The following is a 20,838-nucleotide window of genomic DNA, read 5'->3' as shown; positions in this document are numbered from 1 at the left end:
TACTAGTTAGATACTTAGTTGCTAGTAACCTGTAATCATTACGTGAAGTTGGATCCAATTTTACTGCTTTGCTCAGTCTCTGTCATATTTTTGCTGTGAATGTATTTCATGATTACCTATTAAGTTTTGTTTCTTAAACCTAGGCCAGATGGAGAATCAATGAATGGTGCAAAATTTCGTCGGTTGATATTCAAGTCATCGTTAATCGCATGCTCTTTCGAATAATAGTGAAGTGAAGGAGCAACAACAGCAGCCCGATCTTTAAAAGTGATCTCCAGTATAACAGCAGCTGCTGTGTGTTCCTGTGATCACGATCTTTTTCCCTCGTTTAGTGTCGCTGATTCGTCAATTATTTGTTTGGCCTCTTACATCGCATCGGACTCCGACATCACCGCAACGAACCGGAACTAGGACGCCATTTGGGACCAACAATTTTCTACCGGGTAAAATCCATTAGAATTATGTGTGGCTTAAATTTACCAGTGTAGTCCTAATTTACCCCAAAGTCAATCCGGTTGAACAAATTGTGTTACATCCGGGAATTTCGTGTGGTTATTCCATTGAAATTGGTGAGTACGAATGCTACCTATCGAAACTTTTAAGTCAATTTGAATTCTCATTTAATTTATTCCTTCTTCCATAATGTATAGATTTGGAATTCAATGAAATACTCTCGAGTTTCGGTCGTTATCCTGGCAACCTGAGCCAACACCACCGACATCAAAGTGGAGGCAGCAGGTAAGAACTTTTTGTACCTGTCGTGAATTGTAATTTCAATTGCAAATTGCCGACTGATCTCGTGCCCCAATTCGCCTTTTTTTATCGGCCGTTGCTTTTTCGTCTTTTTCACACCGTGCGAGTCTGTCCATTTCTTGCCGCGGGTGAAATTCACATTTTGCCAATTAAAACGGGGAGAAAAAATGAAGATTAACGAGATGCGTAGACAATCTAAGCGTTTCATTCTGGTGTTGATTTTATTAAATTTCGAGCTGCGATAGGAAAACAAATTGAGAAATTTTAATTTTTTGGAGGAAAATCTGGCAATCAAAATGAGTTTTTCACGTATCCCGCCCTTTATTTTCATAGATAGATGCACAAAGTTGTGTGAAGTGGTGCACATCTGTAATGCGCAACCTAGTAAAGGTTTTCGAAAAATTTCAACAGTCCTTAAACTAATTAGAGGGCTAATGAATTTTCTCCCATTCTTGTCCACCCTGCTTTTTGAAAATCTGACAATCAAAATTGGTTTTCTGCTTGTCGCGTTTTGCAAATAGAAACTTTGAATTTGATTTGTGTATTCAGTAAGTGTAATTGCATCCACAGTCAAATTTTGGTACAGAAATGGCTACTCCTTAATGAATTTAAGTCGAACGAATTTTCTTTCCTTATCCCCAAAATTTCGTGTCGACATTAAACAAAAATGTTTGGGTCGAAAATGTTTCGTGTCGCCGATGAAGTTGAACCTCAAAGGGACGCAACAATTTCCTCCTCCAACAAGAAACCCGTGAAGTGGGTGTAGTGGGAACTGCTGTCATACAAATACGAGGATGAACCATAATAATTAATCTCCAGCCAGACTTGATCGCCTTTGTTCAAATTCAGCGTCGACTGGAGGGTCAACGGACTGTATTGATTAACGGGGCCGTTATCCTCGTTAACATTACTCGACCCGATTAGATTTCCGTTCAAATAAAGATTAGAAAAAAAATCAACAGAAGATGAACGTTCAAGACGCGCCACTCCCGCGAAAGAGAAAAAATAAATTCCCGGTCGCGGTGCCGTGAATTTCCCCGATGTCAAATTCATGGCGTTTTCCTCGTTCACCCGCGCAAACCTAAACGGAATCGGAGTGCCAGTTGAGTTGAACAAAGAATTTCTCTGAACATAGAAATGCACGGGCACCGATTTTACGCCGACGTACCCGATCCATTTTTGCTTGTCTGTAAACAAAACCAATTAGACAAACAATAACAAATTAAAGAAAAACACGTCGTACCATTTTGATTGGCATTAAAGTTGCAGTAAATCATTTCCATCTTCTTTGATCCTTTAACAGAAAAAAATCCATTGACTTTTTGTCCCATTCTCTGTAAATCTTCACATGAGGTTGGCATTCTACCGATGTCAATTAATTCACTCGTTCGGGCTGTTAAAAACAATTTGATTAACAATTTACTTAATTTAATTTACAATTTAATTAATCGTTTATTGGAAAAAAAGCTTAAATTCAAAACAATGTAATTTTACCGTTTAATTCTCTCGCCAGACCATCGATGGTGGATTTCGTTTGACTCAATTCGATCCTAGTTGAGGTCAATAATGTTTTGGTGGCTTCCAATTCTTTTTGGGAAATTTCAAACTTCTGTTGTACCACTGTAAAATTCGTTTTAGACTTAAGTCGTAATTTGATTTCATATTATTGATTTAGAAATTAATTTAGTTAACTTAATTGATTAAAATAACACTACATTTAATTTTGGTTATCACACAAAAGTCCCGCTGCTGAATGTTAAAAAAACTAGCGCAAGAAAAAGGAAGAATCTGTTTCACAATAATTTGAAATTACCTGCTAGATTTTCTTCAGTGACTTTTATTTTATCTGAAAACATCTGTGAAATTGCTGCCAATTCCTTTTTAGTTTCTGAAATTCACAAAATATTTTGTTTTTAATTCTCTTTTAAAATAAATCTGTAAAACCTTTCAGTTACAAAAATTAATATGCAGTATCAACTTCTACAGCTTAATTAATAAATTTTTTATGTATGTTACCTTCCCTAATGGCGATTAGCTCTTTCGCAAATTTAGCTTCGAAATTTGCCATTGTTTCTAAAAATATTTAATGTAATTTTTTTTATGTTAGAGCCATTTCATTCGCGAATAGAATTGTGATAATGAATCCGAATGAATTGATTTAAGTACCTTTGTCTTGTGCTGGCAATTTATTTTCTTTAGATATTCCAACCCCATCATTGACACAATCATCTAGAAATGAAAAAGTCAAGTAAATTTTTGTTTTGTTTATCCAGTTTTTAAAAAATCAGCGCACCGTCGTTCAGGTTAGGATTAAATTCAAGTTGCAAATGTTCAAATTGTTTAGGGAAATTTTGCATTTGAGTCTTCACTCGACCGCAATCTTCCCGTGTCGGGCAGATCAAGGTGAACCTGAGTGACGGCTGATTGTCATACGGGAGCCACTCATTAGTCAGTGAGAAATCAGCAGATTGCACTTTGCTGGTCAGCCTGACACTGTCGAAAGGAAAGATTTTCACTTGACTGGGCTCGATCTGTTGACTGAGGAGCTGGGAAAGGTGTTTGGTTACATTTGCTCTGACTTCTTGATTCCAAATTGCAAAACTGACACTGAGAGATGGTGTGTTGTGAATAGAAGCGACATTCTTGTGATTTAGCAGAGCCATCGGCGAGTAGAAATATATTTTCTTGCTGTTTTTAATTGTTTGACTGTCGTAAATATGGACACAAACAAACTCGAATTGCACGGAGGAAATTTTAATCGGCGGTTTATCCTCGCGAGGATCAGGCGAGGCGGGATCGGTTAAAGGGTCGGAGAATTCCGAAGAAGGCAAACTTATTGTCAAACAAAGAATCGACGCAACTATCAGTTTCCATGACAACCAAATTCCCATCTGTAAATGAAATTTACGAAATAACATGACAATTTATTTTATTTTACAACAATAATGATTTTTGAATTTATTTTTGTTCAGTTTTTACTACCTTTGAAACAGAACTTCGATCTCTCGATGTGCTTCGATGAAGAACAGCTGAAGATGTGACGGTATGAACTGAAGGTAAAATGTAACACAAGTTTTCTGATACGACAGTCTTAACCGAAACGTTTTCTTTTGAGCAAAGTCTCATCATGGCCATCCGCCAGCGCCTGAGGAAAATGTAGCCTACCTATCCACTGATCACATTCCATCTAAAAAAGGACTGCATTGCCACAAGGTTAACGTTCTACGATAACCTTGCAAACAACGTAAAACCACAAAAAAAATAGTCGGGCCGTAAAAATATTTTATTCGCACGAATCAACAACCGACACAAGTTAAGTTGAGGAATTATACATTGAAGAACACGTAATAAGGACAAGTTAATCCGTAAGTACAGCAGAGAATTTTAAAATCAATTTATATTATTTTTTAAAAATAAGTTAGGTTAGGCTATTGCAGCAAATATTTGCAGCTCCAAATAATTTACTGAAATTTCTTCAATTATCTGGTTATTAGAAATTGGTGTAGCTGATTGGTGACGTCCGAGGCAGATCCGGTGATGGAATTATTATGCAGACGGCATTCAACTTACATGGCCACCTTCTAATGCCGACTGGCCAGCTGGTTCCAAGTGAAGAATAATATTGGCTATGTCTGACTTTATTTCGTTGTGTTGGCCAACGGCTCAAATATTCGGATCAAAGATAGGGAAACCGCCAAACCGGGAACAAATTTACACAGGATTTACACAATTGCTTCGTTGTTGGAAGTGATTAGAGCAGCGTCGCCACATTGTATTGCCGACAAGTAAAACACGACCAAGATCACATCTGCTGAACGATTTGGCCCAGTAGTGGCTGAATTTTTATTCAGACGGGCGAGTTCCAGTCTAGTGACATTAATTGGATCGAACAATACGCATTATAAGGTGACTTAAAAGTATAATTTCCTTATTCTTCCAGTGTCCTTATCTGTCAATTATTTTAAGTGCTATCAGAGTTATGCTACGTCAAATAACTTTGACACAGTCGAGAGACACGTCGAGAGAGTACACAGTCGAGAAGACCATCAACTTAAAAATCCTGAAGGGAGATTGCTGAAATTGAAGATTAAATTATATTGATCACATCCTACTTCAATCACAGCCCCATTCGTTTAAGGTATAAACCGTTTTATTTGACAACTTTTTTAAATTTTATTAATGAGCTTCAAATTCTTTTGCCTCAAATGTGATTATGAACGCGAAGACATCTTAGGATTCCGATAAATTCCCACCGATTCATCTGGATAGGACATAGCAGGTCGCACACGGGGCCCTATTTAACGCCAAACGATGTCACAATGGACACGGTACATCGTCCAGAACCCCAAAAGAATTGGATGAACAAGAAGGTGCACAGCATACAAACGCATTTGATTTGTTATGTAAAGAAGTCCATATACTACCGACAATCTTAAAGGCTTCATGAAGGTTTTAAAACGTAGGAATCCTTTTAGATTGATTAATGTTTAATTTCTTACAATGGTTGTTGAACAATTGTGTTAACAATCTAAACATTTTTCTAGCTGATTGCAAACTGCATGGACGCGCACAAGTTAGGCCACAGCTATACAGATCGGTGAGGATGTCAATTCAGTATATGGTGTGGTATAAAAGTTTCATCTTTTAAAAATTGTTTGAACGACTGTAGTAAGCATTTGGCAAAAAAAAGTCCGTCTACGAAAAGTTTTCTATCATTCCTTGATTTCTTGATTGTCGATTTTGACAGCAGAAACATGTCGAATAGCAGCCCAAAGAATAAGAGTCAGAAGAACCATCTAGCATCTACTTCCGTTACAGCAGGAACCAACAGAACGGCGCAAGATTGATGCCACAAGCAGGATTGATCCAATACGGCGAAAGAAAACTATAAAACATACGATTTTAAATTGCTATAGGTGAGTCCCAGTGTCACATCTCACAGTATTTTAATTAAAATTGCTGGAGAAAATTGTCACATTGGCCTCCCAAAAAACGGAAAAAGAAGAAAGAAAAGAAAGAAGAAAAACAAACAAACAGAAGTGAGAAGACTGTTTTTTTTTTCTGTTTTGTTTCTATTATAAATTTGGCATCGCCGCTTCCTGGTTGGTTGTTGTTCTCACAAATGTTCGTCTGCAGTGCGAAATCAAAACTTTTTAAAAACTCGTGTAATCGTGTTGAGTACTTGAATTAGGAAACAGTTAGGCCACAGACTTACAGGTCTGGGTAGTCAACTAAATTCACAGTGTTGTGTTTAAGTGCGAACCATTTCATTGTTTTATTCTAGTGAGATGGAGATAGTTTAGTTTGGCGTTGACTAATATCATCACCATTGATTCCTCAAGAGAACGTGAATTACCGAACGTGGCACTGGACAAGATGAAGAAAATCTTTCACCTGAGCACCACGACATCATAGTGGGAGGAAGCAGGTAAGAACTTTTTGTACCTTTCCGGGTGCGGCTGGTGAAATTCACATTTTGGAAATTAAAACGGGGAAAAAAGTGAAACTCATTAACTAAAGATTAACGAGATACGTAGGGAATATCAATGTTTTATTGTCGTGTAGATTTTATTAAGTTTCGAGCTGAGAAAGGAAAACAAATTGACACATTTAAATTTTTTGTTTGGTAAATCTGGCAATCAAAATTAGTTTTTGTTTTTCACGTCCCACGCCGTTTATTTTTACAGGTAGGCACGCAAATTTGTGTTCAGCCATGAACAACTATAGTGCGTGTTTAACCTTGAAAAGATTTTCGAAAAATTCCAATCCGTAAATGAATTAGAGTCGAATGAATTTTCTCCCATTTCTAAATGTAAATCCAAATCAAAGTCGGTTTTTTACTTGTCGCGTCTACATGTTTGCAAATAGAAACTTGAAAATTTTTGTGTGTTTTAAAAATGTTCATTTGCGTCCATAGTTCAATTTTTGTAATGAAATTTCTACCCCTTAACGTATAAAAGTCGATCGAAATTCCTCCCCTCCGTGAAATCCTTCGTCCGCGAGTAAATAATTAAAGTAAAAATAAATAATTTAAATATAATTAAACAGTGAAAACCCTGTTAAAGATAAACGAGAGGTTTAGACGCATTCGTGTTGATTTCAAATGAATTTTTTAAATTAAAAAAATAAAATCAATTTTTATAATCTGACAATCAAAAAGAGTTTTTCACGTCCCCTGCCCTTTTTTTTTAGATAGAGAACGAATTTTTGTAGACGAGTGAACAACCGAAATGGGAATTCATCAGTAAAAAAAGTAATATTTGAAAATTGCAATCCGTTAGTGAATTGAACGCGAATGAATTTTCTCCCCACCCTGCATTTTGAAAATCTGACAATCAAAATCGGTTTTTATGGTCGCGTCTAAAGTTTTGCAGATATCAACTTGGATAGAAATTTGGTTTGTGTATTTAGTAACTAGTAAGTGTATTTATTTGCATCCACAGTCAAATTTTGTTTTGGTACAGAAATGGCTTCCCCTAAATGAATTGGAATCAACGAATTATTTTCCCTTCCTACTTAAAATTTCCTTCCCTAAAGTTTCGTGTCGACATAAAAAAGAATGTTCGTGTCGAAAATGTTTCGTTTCGCCGATGAAGTTGAACCTCAAAGGGACGCCACAATTTCCTCCTCCAACATGAAACCCGTGAAGTAGGTGTAGTGGTTACTTATGTCACCTCTGTCATGCAAATACACCCCTGATGACATGTAAGTCAAACTCACCCAAACTTGATCGCCTGATTTAAGGTTAAGTGTCGACTGGAGGGACAACTGATCCCATCGCGTTTCAACGGTTTTCTGCTCATCGACATAGCCCTTTCCGATTATAACTCCATTTAAATTAAGTGCAACTTGTAACTTAAGTATATATGAAGAAGCTGAAAATCCCGCCAGTCCCGTGAAGGAGAAGTAGTAAGTTCCCGGTCGCGGTGCCGTGAATTTCCCCGATGTTAAATTCATGGCGTTTCCCTCGTTCACCCGCGCCAAATCGAACGGAATCGGAGTGTTTTCTGTGTTAAAATTAGAATTTCTCTGGACGTAGAAATGGACGGGCGCCGATTTGACGTCGTCGTATCCGATAAATTTCTGTTTGTCTGTAAACAAAAAAGAAATTAGACAAACAATAACAAGTAAAATTATCACACGTCGTGCCATTTCCATTAAGATAAAAGTCACAGTAAACCGTTTCCATCTTCTTCGCTCCTTTTACAGAAAAGAATCCGTTGACTTTTTGTCCCATTCGCTCCAGATCCCAACAGGAGGTTGGCATTTTACCAATGTCAACTATTTCACTCGTTCGGGCTGGGGATAGTAAATTCTTTTAATCCTCTCATATACAACAATTAAATAACTTCCCATTTATTATTTTACCATTTAATTTGGTCGTCAAATCCGAAACGGCGGACTTGGTGTTGCTGAATTCCGTACTTGCTAAGGCCAAATTTGCTGTTGTTGTTTCCAAATTATTTAAAATGGCTGAACCATACCATTCAATTACATAAACAAAATTTTATGTTAATTTAGGTATGAGTTTTACCATTCAGTTCTTTTCTCAGATTTTCCTCGGCGGTTTTTAGTTCGTAACCCAATCGTTGCAAATTCACTAAACACAACCACAGACAACCAAATTAATGTGATGTATATTATTTTTCAGTCGCCAAAAGAATTTATTTATGGTACCGTAGTAAAATTTTGTTTAATGTAGTATAACAATGGTATATAGCCTACCATTTAATTTTGTTGATAAGTCGTCGACGATTTTGTTCAAATCGGCTCTCGTTTTCATCGATTCTTCTTTATTCTCTTTTTTTTCCAACTCCGTTTTGATTTTCGCCAGTTCATGCTGGTTCTCTGTGTGTTATAAGGAACTAAATTATCATCTGCATTTTGCTTACATTGCATTCTTATAAATTTTTTAAAATAGCATTAGTATACCATTCAATTTTTTTGATAAATCAGTGACAGCTTTCCTGAGATGGGCGTTCGTTTTTGCCGATTCGGTTTTAGTTTTCCCCAACTCCTGTTTCGTCCCTGTGTGTAATCACAGCGAATCAAATTTTAAAATGGTTACAAAATCAAATTAACGACCAATTTTTTTTGGTCCATTTCTTAATTATTTTAAAATACCTTCTAATTTATTGGTCAAATCGATTTTTGTGTTGGTTAAATTTCGCTTGACATTAACCAGTTCGGTATTTGTTTTCGCCAATTCATTACAGTTGTTTTTAAGAGTTCTCTAGTTTCTGCAATACAATTACTTATTAAGTAAATATTTTGTTCATCAGAAAAAAGGTTTAAAACCTCTGAGTTCGTCCTTTAAATTGTTCCATTCGTCAGTGACGGTCAATTCTGTGTGTTCCATAATTTTTATCGGCGCCGACAGTTCGGCGGTCGTGTAACGGACACGAACGTTGCGATCCTGAAACGATTGAGAGTCGCGGAATTTGCCCAAATTGATTCTACTCAGTTGCATCGGTTTGGGCACGAATTTCTCTCCGTCCCATTGGACATGATTTCTACTTTCTTGCAATAATTTTGCCATTTCTTCTTTTATAATTTCGACTCGCCGAGAACCATCGGAATCGTTTGCCATTTTCCTTGAAATGACTGAACTGATTCTATCCACGTCAGCCCAACTGTTTGAGTCGAAATTGTGTTGGATTCTTTCTTTATTGTCTAAATTTCTGTTATATTCATCAGAATTGGTCTTGGCGTGTTCACTCTTTTCGTTTTCTTTTTCGGCATTGTGCGTGTTGTTTTTTTCCACTCCGACTTTAACGCCAAATTTAATGCCCCACCCACCGCCACTGACATCCGTGTCAACTTTGTTTGTATTCGACTTGTTATCCCGGGATTTATTGCGGCTGGATTGCCATTGGTCCGTTGCTTGTGATCTTCTCATTTCCTTTTCATTCGCATCTTTCGATTGATTTTCGCGACGAATTTGTTCCTCTCCTATACTTTCCTCCTCTTTATTGCTCGAAGAAAATTTGTCTATTAATACCGACTGTTTCTCCACTTTCTGAAACATATCCGCCAATTTCGTTTGAGTTTCCGTGTCCAGTTTCTTGATGATTTCATTTAAACTTTTCGTCGTTTTATCCGGCCGGTAATTGTCCTCATTCCAGAAAACCGAGTCCCACATCTTGTCGCTTTGCTCTTTGATGGTCGTCCTGGATATGACAAGCAAATCTTTTAAAATATTTAAAATTTGAATTTCCGTATCAGGCGACCCGACCTCGGAGTCGTCAAATGTATCCATTCGAATGTTGGTGGCCGTTTCCGTCAACATTTTCTTCTCGTCGTTGGCCGTCAGAAAAATTTCCTTTTTGTTTTTAAATTTTTGCAAAAGAGTCGAGACCATTTGACCGGAAGTGACGCTGTCGATGCTGATGGTCGTCTGTTTGGTTTGCGACGTCTGCGATGACAAACTGTACAGGAGTTTGAAATGGTCAAATTGTTCGGGGTCGGATCGCATTTCACTGGCCAGTTCGTCGCAGATTTTCTGGTCATAACACGACAGAGAAAGTCTCAGAGTTTTGCTTTTGTCATAGTTCGTCCACTCTGGATACAGCGAATAATCCACCGTGGCTCTTTTGCTGGCGAGAATGACCTTCTCCAAGGGAATGACTCTCACTTGATTTGATTTGATTTGATGATCGACGATTTCGTTCAAATATTTCACAACTTCATTTTCGACTTTGTCGTTCCATATTTCCACACGAAATCTCATCTCTTGTTGTTTCGTCACCCTGTTCAATCTACTAACGGCACTTTTGTGGTCAAGCAGCGCAATGGGAGAGTAGAAATATTTTCTCTCGCTGGCAGTTGTCGTTGCCTTGTGATTATTGGCGTGTTCGTAAATTTCAACGAGAAAGTTGCCGTACTTCATGGAACTTAACGTATCGGGTGAGATTTGCAGTTTCGCCCAAGAAGAAGAAGAAGAACCGGGGTTGTCTGATTGGCAGTGACAGCAGCAAACGGCAGCCAAAAATATGACGAGGATGCACCTCATGGATGTAGTTGCCATTTCCGTTAGTTTTATAGACACTTTGACGTTTAAACTGAACGAGGACTCGAGAATTACTGGGCATTCATACAGAAAAATGTTGCAGACTCATTCGACTGGGTTTGTGTTTAGCAGCAGTGCGTGTACATACTGTACAAGGTTCGCCGAGGTTCGCGATAAAAACTTCTTTATTTATTTTTCGTGGGCGCGATAAATTCCAGGATCGAGTGGAAGAAAATACAGAAATGTAATTTAATATTCCTGGCGAAATTCACATTTTTATTTTTGTGTTTTCTTTTTAACTAAAACGAAACATATTTTTGTGTGTGGAATTCAAGCGTTTCACCTTTCATTTTGATGTGATTTCAAGCTGCGATATCATTCGCAATATCATTAGGACAGATATCATTCGGCAAACTCATTCGAATTGGGTTTTTCCCAGTTTTTCCAAGGGTTTTTCCGTTTCCGCCAATTTTAGTCCAGCCTCGAGAGTTGAAAGATAAAACAGAAGTGTCATTTGATATTCATTTGATTTCATGTTCTGATGTTATTTGTTTTGTACGTGGCTATAGACAATGTAACGTTTACTGAAGCGGAGATTAACCTGCGGACATGGTCAAACAGGGAAAAGAAAAAAATATTGATATCAATTATTGTCTCAAATTGATTTGATTGATAACCCGCGTTTTTATGTTATATATATTTATGTTCGTATTCCAAAAACAGAACTGAATACTGTAGGTAAAAAAAAGTTTATTTAATTGAATTTTAATTGTCGATTGACGAGTGCACATGCTCCCATCGTGATTCGCATTGACAATCGTTTAATTCACTTTTAATTACCTCAATAACAAGTAAAATTAAAACTCGTCGTACCATTTTGATTGGCATATAAGTTGCAGTAAATTATTTCATCATTTCAATCTTCTTCGATCCATTCGAATTGAGTTTTTCCGCTTGTGCGAATAAAGTCCAGCGTCGAGTAGACGATAAATCAGAAATGTCATCTGATATTTCCGCCAAGGTTTTATAAACAGAACATCTCGAGTATACAAACAAGTTCTCGTTTCTTTAAAACAAAATATACCAAAACTAATAAAATAAGCTGAGAGATAAGTAGAAAAATCTGGAACGCCACTCTTTTTCACATTGAAATGAGTTTGGTAAACTGAAAACTTACCGCTACGCGCACAATTCGAAGGTTTATCAAGAAACGGTCCACAGTATTTCGCCATTCTAGACTCTACCGCTACACAGTCGGTTATTAATAAGTGGCAGTTTTCTTTTTTTTAAAATGTTTTTATGCCAAAAATCCTCATGCACAGAAAACACAACAATGTTAACGCAGCATCTGGCATGTTGCCAACAGAATCTTATCTTTGGCCGTTTATACACAATATTTTCAAACCGATTTTATTAACACTCAACTTTGGATTGGAGGAAATAAAGTTTCAGGAATCCCCCACCAGGTGCCACTGCAGTTTAATAACAACAATGGCTGCCATTCCCCACATTGATTAGTGCCTGGTAGTTCTTAGTGGTCTGTCTTTCACGTTTCGATGAAGTATTATATCAGGTGAAGATTTGGCAGTGGCCTAAATAGTGAATAAGTGAGCCATGCCGGTGCTGCCAGCATATTTGACGTTCACTCAGTTCAAGTGAGTGTTAACTGTTTACCAGAAGAAAAGTCACCGCGCACCAAGTGTATACTTCTCATCTTTTATTAGAATTCATCATAATTATCTTCTGTTTGTATTGGATTTCCTAGACACATAAGATAGAAGTACCCAAACATCAATTAATTGCTGCTATTGCAATTTAGAAGAAAAATGGTCCAAATCATGATTTATTGGTTTTTGCTGCGCTCTCTCAGTGAGTCCTAAATTCATGATATTACCACTTGAAGCTTTAATCACTTAAATCTCTCCCTGCAGTAGACTTTTAGATAGACAAACGTTTGAATTCCCAAATTAGAGAAACGGAAATCTGATTTACTAAAACATTGAAAACTTCTGTCTGTTGCTTTATTTTTTAACATTTTCCTTCACTCAATGAGGCAAATGCCCGTTGTGCCCGACCAGAATTGATCAAGTTTGAAACGGGTCTTGCTGTCCATTTATCTTGACCTAAAAATTGTAATCAATCGGCAAATTTATTAAAAATTTTCAATGTGTCACGATTCAGGTTTCACTTAGTATACTCCTATTGAAAACCGGAAGGCGACGTAAGCCGATGGCCTCAACTCAACTACACAAAATGCAAATGTTCATGAACGGACCCCACGGCATTTACTCCGCAATCCAGCTGTGATCAACTTGTGTGGACCCAGTTTTCAGTGTTCCAGCGTCAACACACACGAACCCGATGAACCGAATGAAACTCGACATTAGGTGAGTGCAACATTTCTCGTTTGCCATTAGATTAAAACTGTTTTTTTTTCTTTGATTGTTTCGCCCACTGTCACGATCAATCGATATTTTCGTCATCCATTAATTTTAATATGGTGTTCCTCCGTTTGCATCGCTTTTAATAGGAGAATTCAAATTGATGGGGCAAGACAGCGAGGGGAGAGCGAGATTTTCAACGGCTAGAAGTTATCCCACAAAATTATAGAACCCAAAACAATCAGGGAGCAGACAATGTCGATGTCCCCGACTGTTATGAAAAATCCCATCGACTTGAGACCAAGATGACAGGGAGATGTACCAACATCTGTTGGTTTAATGGCGACATCACCAACATTTCGCGTTTAATTTAGTTGGATAAGTTTCAATTTAATTATGTTAGGCATTGGCGTATTTAAATGCAAATCAGTGGCACCTGCTTGATCTCGCGATTTGCTTTTGTTGATATAGTGGGAACGGAGAGTCGTTTTTCTTTTTAGAAGGTCTTTAAAGCTTGAAGTAAGTTCCTTATTATTTTTAAAATTTCAACATGTTCTAGATGTTGAAGTGTTCTAATTATTTTGTAAATATCATTTGTGGAGTCCAGGTCTTTTTCAGCATTGTAAATTCGTAAGTCTTGATGACACAATTTTTGGCTTTCCGTCGGCGCTTTCCCCAACTATGATTTTAACATTTTCGCCATATTTAAAGATGGGTTAGATGTGGGTTGAATGATTTAAGTGAACACCTTTCCATCTAAATGATTAGGATTGCAGTTCTCCTGAAGAATAAGTGAATTAAAATAATGTGTTTGATCATGATGCTGCCACTAATAGATTCTTTTATTCTTTTTAGGCTTTATTCGGAATGTTTTTATTATCTTAATTTTTTAAAATTCTATATTACGGCAGCGACGAGCCCCGTGCGTTTAATTCAATTTCATGTCATTCATTTAGCAGTAGTTGGCCCGGGTCGGCCTTTTATTGACTTTTGGTTTGTCTTTGTGACGACCAAAAGTTGTAATTTTTTTCTTCACTCTCATACGAACGGTAATGAAAATTTTTCTCTTTCTTTAATTGGATATCTTTTTCTTAGAAGATGAATTTCGAGATGGCTGGAGCTGAGAGGAGGACAACAACTTGGGTCGGCCTGGCTCTCATGGGTTCCAATTCGGCGCTTTAGCCCCTCTCACTTGAGAGGAATACAGCTAAGATATTATGGAACCCATCACGTACTTTGTGACTGTTAAGTCATAATCCAAATATTGAATCCCTCATCAGTTCCAATTCTTTGCTGCCACTATATTGTGGACTGTGAGTTAATGCTGTCACTCTAGAGGTTGCAGAGACCATCAAAACAAGTTCTCATTTAAGACGATCTAGTATTGATTGATTTGAGGTAATGCTTGTTATTATTACAATATTATTCGAAAATTTTTGAATTCTAAACAAATCTCTATTCCCATTTCAGTTTAATCCTTTACCGCTGTTCCAAAGACTTGATTCTTTGGTGAAACTGAGGAGAGATCGCTGAAATTCAAGACTGACCGATAATTTATTTTGATGTAGAAAAATGACGAAAAATGACAAGTGCATAATCTGGGCTCCCTTCTTTTCTGTGGCCCCGTTTCCCTAACCAACGCCCGCCGATGGTCACTCACCCGCTGTGAAACCAGGAGGAGGGGAGGGCTCTGGTCGAACGGGGACTTGGAAGGCGCATGATCCGATGAAAACTTTTGGAGGGTCATGTGTCTAACCCGGAAGCCTAGTATGACTACATCTCCCCGGTAAAACTTGCCTCGTACTTCTCTCTTCTTCTCGGTCCAGATACTTATCTCTGGGGGCCGTAGACATGTCCTATAACAGCATGTGCGAGTTAGAACAATGCATCCACTACCCAATGAAACAAATAGCCATGGTTTATTTTTTGTGGAACTCTCCGTCAGTAGTTACAAAGACGATGGAGATTTCCGCAAAACTAAACTATCGCTTTTTGTCTCATTGCCGCAGCGGTGGTGGCGGGTTGCGTTCTAATCTCGTGCAGAAGAAAAACCGTCTTGAACCGGACGCTCTGTTTATTGAATTTATGGTACAATTCAAAAATAAAAATTAATGGTTCAAACAATATAGTTATTTTTATTTATTAGTCAGATATTACATCGTTAAGGTATAATATTGGTTTATGGGGTTTAGGGTATAAATTTAGAAGTTGGTAGGTGTGTGTTTGTGGGGTTTGCAGATTAGTTGGTAGGGATATGTTTGTAGGGTTATAGATTAACTGATTTTTTTTTTCCAAACTTGAAATATCCTCACCCACCTCCAACATCCTCTACTTTCCTATCCCAATCCCGAAAACATTTTATTATTTGTTTGACATAAAACATCCCCATATATCTACTTTTGTTCCTTCTTAACACATAAGCGGTAAGACACAAGGACAATTTAACAAAATAATGATGCAACTTCGATAACATGACAGCAGGACCAAGGAACAGTCAGTTTAACTTCATGCAATAAGAGCTTTCACCAGCATAGGCTGCAACAACGCGGTACATCGGACAGCAATTACAGGAACATAAACGATAAACCTAGAATCAAAATAAAATGAATTAATCTTCAGCATCAATGGAAATGCTCTTTGAAAAGACAAATTGACGTCGCTTAATGTTGTTTTCAAGAGTTAACCCAAATATTCTGAAAACATCTGATACTGCCTTGATTGTCTGCGACCAGGGAGATTACCTGGCCGGTGAAGAAGAGAGAAGAGTACGAGGCCAGTTTTGCTAGGGAGCGATTAGTCATAGCAGGATTCCCGTTTAGACTCATGACCCTCCAAAAGTTTTTCTCAGATCATCAGCCTTCTAAGTCCCCGTTTGACCAGAGCCCTCCTCATCCTCCTGGTTATCACAGCGGGTGAGTGACCACCGGCGGGCGTTGGTTAGTGGTTAGTAGAAGGGAAACGGGGCCACAGAAAAGAAGGAAGCCCAGATTAACACTTTTAATTTGTCTACACCTTCACAAATTATCAGTCTTCAATTCCAGCAATCTCTTGTCGGTTTCCCAAACAGAGGAGACAGATTAACCTGAAAGGAGAGTATATTTAATTATTTCAATTTTCAAACCATATTGTAGTGACAGAAAGCAATACCTCGAATCTATCAATCTTACATTGTCCTCCTAAATTAGAACTAAGTGGCGATTACCACAAAATCTTAAGTGGCAGCATTTTCTTGCTGTGCCGCAAAATAGATAGCATCAAAGAATTGGATCTGGCGAAGATATCAATATCTTGAAGATTTACAAAATCTTGACAGGGAAAAGTTCATGTGAACATTATAAACCTTAAAGAACAGAGAAAGAACACCAGATAAATTTTGATAAAATAACTACCTTGCAACATAAATTGTTTAGCTTCAGAAGACATAGCTTGCGAACTTGGATTATTGGATTTTAGGCAATTTTATTTCTATTGTCACGAGCACCTAGTTGGCCAGGACGCCAGGTACACGTGAAAACTTCACCTGAAACCACTATTGAAATATTTAGTAAAGAATGCAGTAAGAATCATTAGCTAAGTATTGTGTAATCTATTACTTTAAAAAAGTAGACTCATTACCCGATCTCCGTTTTTTAACGTTTTAATTTGTTTTGAAGGAACTTTTGAAAGTTTCGACTTGTATTGTAATGACATGTATGTGCTACCAGGTGCTACTGTGCTTGTGCAACTAACATAAGATTCAAAACTCATTACTAGATGTCGCCACTGTCGCACTTGTTGTTTACGTCCCCATGTCATGAAACGAGACGAAAAAATGGGCGAAACAAAACAAATTGTTGCTAATTATACTTATATTCCTGTGATTTCAAATACCAAATGGATCTTCGTATCTTGTGTAGGTTTATCTTGAACTAGTTTCCTTATTTTCAAGTTATACCAACTTATTTCTTCAAATATTAGATGCATAGCTTATTAGCTACTGTCAGCCATCCCAACAAGTTGACTTCTAGCACTCAGTCACTTTCCATCTATTAGATCCCTATGCTGTCAAAAGCCTAAAACCCATGTTTGAAGCACACATATAGTGGAATATAAATGTGCGGGTATAAGGTATTTTCCCATTACTGCTACCACACCAACTAAACTATGTCAAATACCTTACTAAATCATCACTCATATGATAAAGGTAAGCATCAACATCACCTATCACCACGCTACTGCAATACTTCATAACACTTTCATTAGCATCAGGAAATTTACCCCACCTGAGGAGTAATGGAGTTGGTTGCTGTAATTCGATTATTACAAGTTTCCGTCATGAACATTTCAGTGTGCTTCTTAGAAAAGGTAAAGATTGATATGCTTTTTAAAATTTTTATATTTTCATTAATGTAACACATTTTTTTTTACAGAGCACACAAGATCCCCACGGACATCCTTGAGTCAATGCTGGATTTTGTCCATGACAGAAGAGGAACTTCCACCAACGTTCCGCTCCATCCTTATCTTCAAGACGTACGCTCATCCAGCTTCACTGCTTCAGCGCTTCTTGTGCTGCTACACAACTTGTCTTGCTTCACTGGCGAGTTGGATCACTTCAGTTGCTGTGACACACCTCGATACCTGCAGTCACTCACCAAGGGATTATGGCCAGGTACCGAACAATTGACTTATTTTCGTAGATTATCTACTAGTAATCTAATAATCATAATAGCGTTAAAATCTCTGTCTGTGTAATAATTCCAAAATCAGGCCCTTCTTGCGCGTAAAAGAAGTGTGAACTCTTTTTTCTAACGCTAGATGGCTTTTCGATAATTTTCAGCTGTCAAAACAGTCAGTTTCAGTTACTTTGCAAATATTTTAAAACATTTATCGGCAGCTGTTGTGTGAAAATTTTTTAGTGAAAACTGACGATAACTATTCCACCAACAAAGCTCACTTGTTAGATTTTTGATAATATGTTTTTTTTTCTACTTCCGGTTTTCTCATTTCAGTCAGTAGTTCAGTAAATTTTCATTCGACGCACAAAAGAACCACATATTCGTGATCCTCATAAAATTTGTAGTAAAGTTCATGTTTTTTTTTGTACGTACGCGTACTTCCGGTTTCGAGAGTTATCCTGAACTTATAGTTCAGGAAAATTCTCGATTTTGGCCAAATTTTGGATTTCGTTTAAATCACACTTTATCGATCCCAAATTTCATGGAGATCACGAATATCTGGTTTATTTTGACGGGAGCTCAATGGTTAAGGCGCTATCGCTTACTTCCGGTATAGTTCCGGAAAATTTGCATGAATCCAGCAAGTGAGCTCTATTCTGCGTACATTTCTTGATATTGCCAGCTAGATTTTAAGCAAATAGAAGTGCCCTTTTTAAGTTTAGAGCAGAAAATCTGATCCATGTAGGTACCAATGTGCAACTTTAACTGCCATGTCATTTCATAAGAATTGTTTTCTCTTTCAGGTATTGCAGAGGAGACGTTGAGAAGTTCGTCACCAAAAACGTCGCCAGTGTGTCAAAAATGTCAGCTGCGGAACATCCTTTGTTGTTGGTAATATGTTTTCGTTAGTTAACCCGTTGGCTGCCACGCCTTTGTTCCCCATGTTAGCTCTGTAGCACGGGCCCGCGCTGTTCGGTCTCGTGGTTTATTTGCCGCGGGGTCGGACAGTTGCACCAGCCCAGATTCGCCGAAAGGCCCTGTTAGGCAATGCACCATAGGGACTTCCCCCTTGTCGATACGGTGATGGATTCTAGAGGTTGTGCATTCCATCTTCTCCTGTCACCGTGTCAGCCCGGACTTGTCAGCAATGGCAAGTCCCACCTTGGTCATGGATCCTTCTGACGTGACGCGTAGAGTAGTAGAGAGTACAACCTACGGGTTGTATGGCGTGGCAGCCAACGGGTTAACTTAAGTGTATGCATGTATGTTTTTATGTATGTATATTGTATGAAAAGTGGAGGAATTGTGGGCGGAGGTGGGAAAATAAATGCAATTCCAACTATTTATTTCTGTTTTTAATTTCACATTTCAACTTTAAGAATCAATACTTTTAACCAACACTACATATCGTAAACAAATATATATAGTTTATTTAGCAAGAGAAAAGGGCTGGTTGATGTTTGGAAAATCTTTTTAGATATCTTCAAATAAAAGAACAAAATTCATCCCAATCTGTGTTAATTGTATGACTACGTGAAATCGCCGATCAGTCAAACTGTGAACACGGCCGTGATAAAACTGCATCCAAGACATTCAGTCAGGAGAAGATTGTGGCAATTACTATTAGGAAGAAGTTGATACGGAAAATAGCAACTACTAGTCAGGAGCAACTAATCTCGGGAGAAGTAAAGTCAAGCTAATAAAAAACAATATCTAATTGAGACCATTCATTACGAAATCGCTTGACATGGCTGAAACCGAGTCAATTTTCTGGGAACAGGAACAAAAGATATGTACAATACTCGAAAATTCCGTCAAATGACGCTGTCCTCCAACGCCACAGAACAAGGGTCAAGGAATTTACAGTTAGGTTTGAATCTTTCAGAAATAAAATTTAAGAATCCAAAGTACCTTTTCCCCCCCAAAAAAACCCTTCGTTTAATTTTCCTGTCAAAAATGAATCCTAGCACAAAAAACCCATTTACGAAAATTTTGATGTCTCAACTTAGGAAAAGGAATCACAACATAATCTTAGTGTTCACTTAACAGGTAAATTACTACATGAAATAATTTGGTGATGAACACGAGTCCTGGTCAATCTGGCAGATCTCTTAACACCTCATCGTCACTTAACACCTCACCAACTTCTGAAGTCAGGAAATCTGAATAAAATAGAAAGATTAACACACACAATTTTAAGGTTCATTAACTATTTTCACTTCAATGAAACCAGAACAAAACTATTTTTTGAAAATTTCAACATGCAAATTACTTTGAGCAATGAATCACAAGCTGGGCTGGACAAGAACAAATATCGTTACTGTTTGACAGCGATGAATGTTCAATGAAAACGAAATGACAACAAATTATATTTAACAATAGTTAGTACCACAATTAGAAGAGAGATACTAGACAAGGAATTTCCAAATTCCAGGAAAATGGCGAACAGGCGACCCGCGACCATCTCCACTCCGACCACGTTAGAACTTAGAAATGAAAAAGTTAAGTAGCAGACGATGAATGGCAATGGCCGATAGGCAGTATCGAATTTCTCCGCTAGATGCTATACAATCGCCTGTATCAGGCGGCAAATGCAATGCAATCAAATCCTTTACCTTCGTGTTATAAACTTGTAACAAAACTTAAAGTTATTTGAAAATTGCAAATACAATCAAGTTGACAAATAATTTAAAGCCTACATTATGAAATATCAACTCTGACGACTCAACATCTGGTAAATTTATACCTGAAGGATGAACCTGTGAACCATCGGTATGGCGACCGTAGAACTCCAACGACAGTAGAACCCCACTATTTTAAATAATTTTTTAAAATTTCTTTATATGCGACAGACGAACTCCAAAGACATAAGGTCTCTATTTATAAATATAATTGAAAATACCCGACAATAGAACTCCAGTGCCCCGACAGCCGACAGTAGAACTCCACTACGCGACAATAGAACTCCATTACTTTTTTTAAGTTATTTTCATGTTCGACAATAGAATTAGAATCAGTAGTCTTAAAGGCTATGTTA

At 37.6% G+C, this 20,838-nt stretch overlaps 1 protein-coding gene and 3 long non-coding RNA genes across 5 annotated transcripts; 2 read left to right on the top strand and 2 right to left on the bottom strand.

Moving 5' to 3' along the window:
* Nucleotides 1–1,278: 1,278 nt before the first annotated feature.
* LOC124203522 lies at nt 1,279–3,879 on the bottom strand. Its single transcript, XM_046600196.1, has 8 exons — nt 3,736–3,879; nt 3,047–3,644; nt 2,920–2,982; nt 2,770–2,826; nt 2,567–2,641; nt 2,248–2,373; nt 1,997–2,146; nt 1,279–1,940 (listed from the first exon to the last, which is right to left on the bottom strand). The coding sequence occupies exons 1-8, from the start codon at nt 3,877–3,879 to the stop codon at nt 1,465–1,467; spliced, it is 1,689 nt and encodes a 562-aa protein (XP_046456152.1). The 3' UTR covers nt 1,279–1,464.
* Nucleotides 3,880–11,546: 7,667 nt separating this feature from the next.
* Nucleotides 11,547–15,264, top strand: LOC124205922. Of its 2 annotated transcripts, XR_006879509.1 has the most exons (5): nt 11,547–12,463; nt 12,528–12,631; nt 12,944–13,149; nt 14,239–14,541; nt 14,614–15,264. It is a non-coding gene; the product is annotated as an uncharacterized LOC124205922 (long non-coding RNA). The 2 variants fall into 2 exon arrangements; XR_006879508.1 differs by having other exon boundaries at nt 11,548–12,631; nt 14,614–15,249.
* Nucleotides 15,265–15,293: 29 nt separating this feature from the next.
* LOC124205904 lies at nt 15,294–16,850 on the bottom strand. Its single transcript, XR_006879499.1, has 5 exons — nt 16,759–16,850; nt 16,533–16,672; nt 16,291–16,448; nt 15,885–16,225; nt 15,294–15,730 (listed from the first exon to the last, which is right to left on the bottom strand). It is a non-coding gene; the product is annotated as an uncharacterized LOC124205904 (long non-coding RNA).
* Nucleotides 16,851–16,910: 60 nt separating this feature from the next.
* Nucleotides 16,911–20,157, top strand: LOC124205905. The gene is made up of 5 exons (XR_006879500.1): nt 16,911–17,035; nt 17,101–17,326; nt 17,386–17,487; nt 17,553–17,794; nt 18,605–20,157. It is a non-coding gene; the product is annotated as an uncharacterized LOC124205905 (long non-coding RNA).
* Nucleotides 20,158–20,838: the final 681 nt, after the last annotated feature.

Source organism: Daphnia pulex, chromosome 10 (genome assembly GCF_021134715.1).
Source record: "Daphnia pulex isolate KAP4 chromosome 10, ASM2113471v1".
NCBI classification, from domain to species: Eukaryota; Metazoa; Arthropoda; class Branchiopoda; order Diplostraca; family Daphniidae; genus Daphnia; species Daphnia pulex.
This window is presented reverse-complemented; position numbering and strand designations above follow the sequence as displayed.

Excerpts from the sequence above, each read along its gene's own strand:
- LOC124203522 (XM_046600196.1), bottom strand. The coding sequence starts at position 3,879 with ATGAGACTTTGCTCAAAAGAAAACGTTTCGGTTAAGACTGTCGTATCA. Across the intron at positions 3,645-3,735 it reads ATCGAAGTTCTGTTTCAAAG|ATGGGAATTTGGTTGTCATG; the intron begins GTAGTAAAAACT and ends TTTCATTTACAG. Across the intron at positions 2,983-3,046 it reads TAATCCTAACCTGAACGACG|ATGATTGTGTCAATGATGGG; the intron begins GTGCGCTGATTT and ends TTTCATTTCTAG.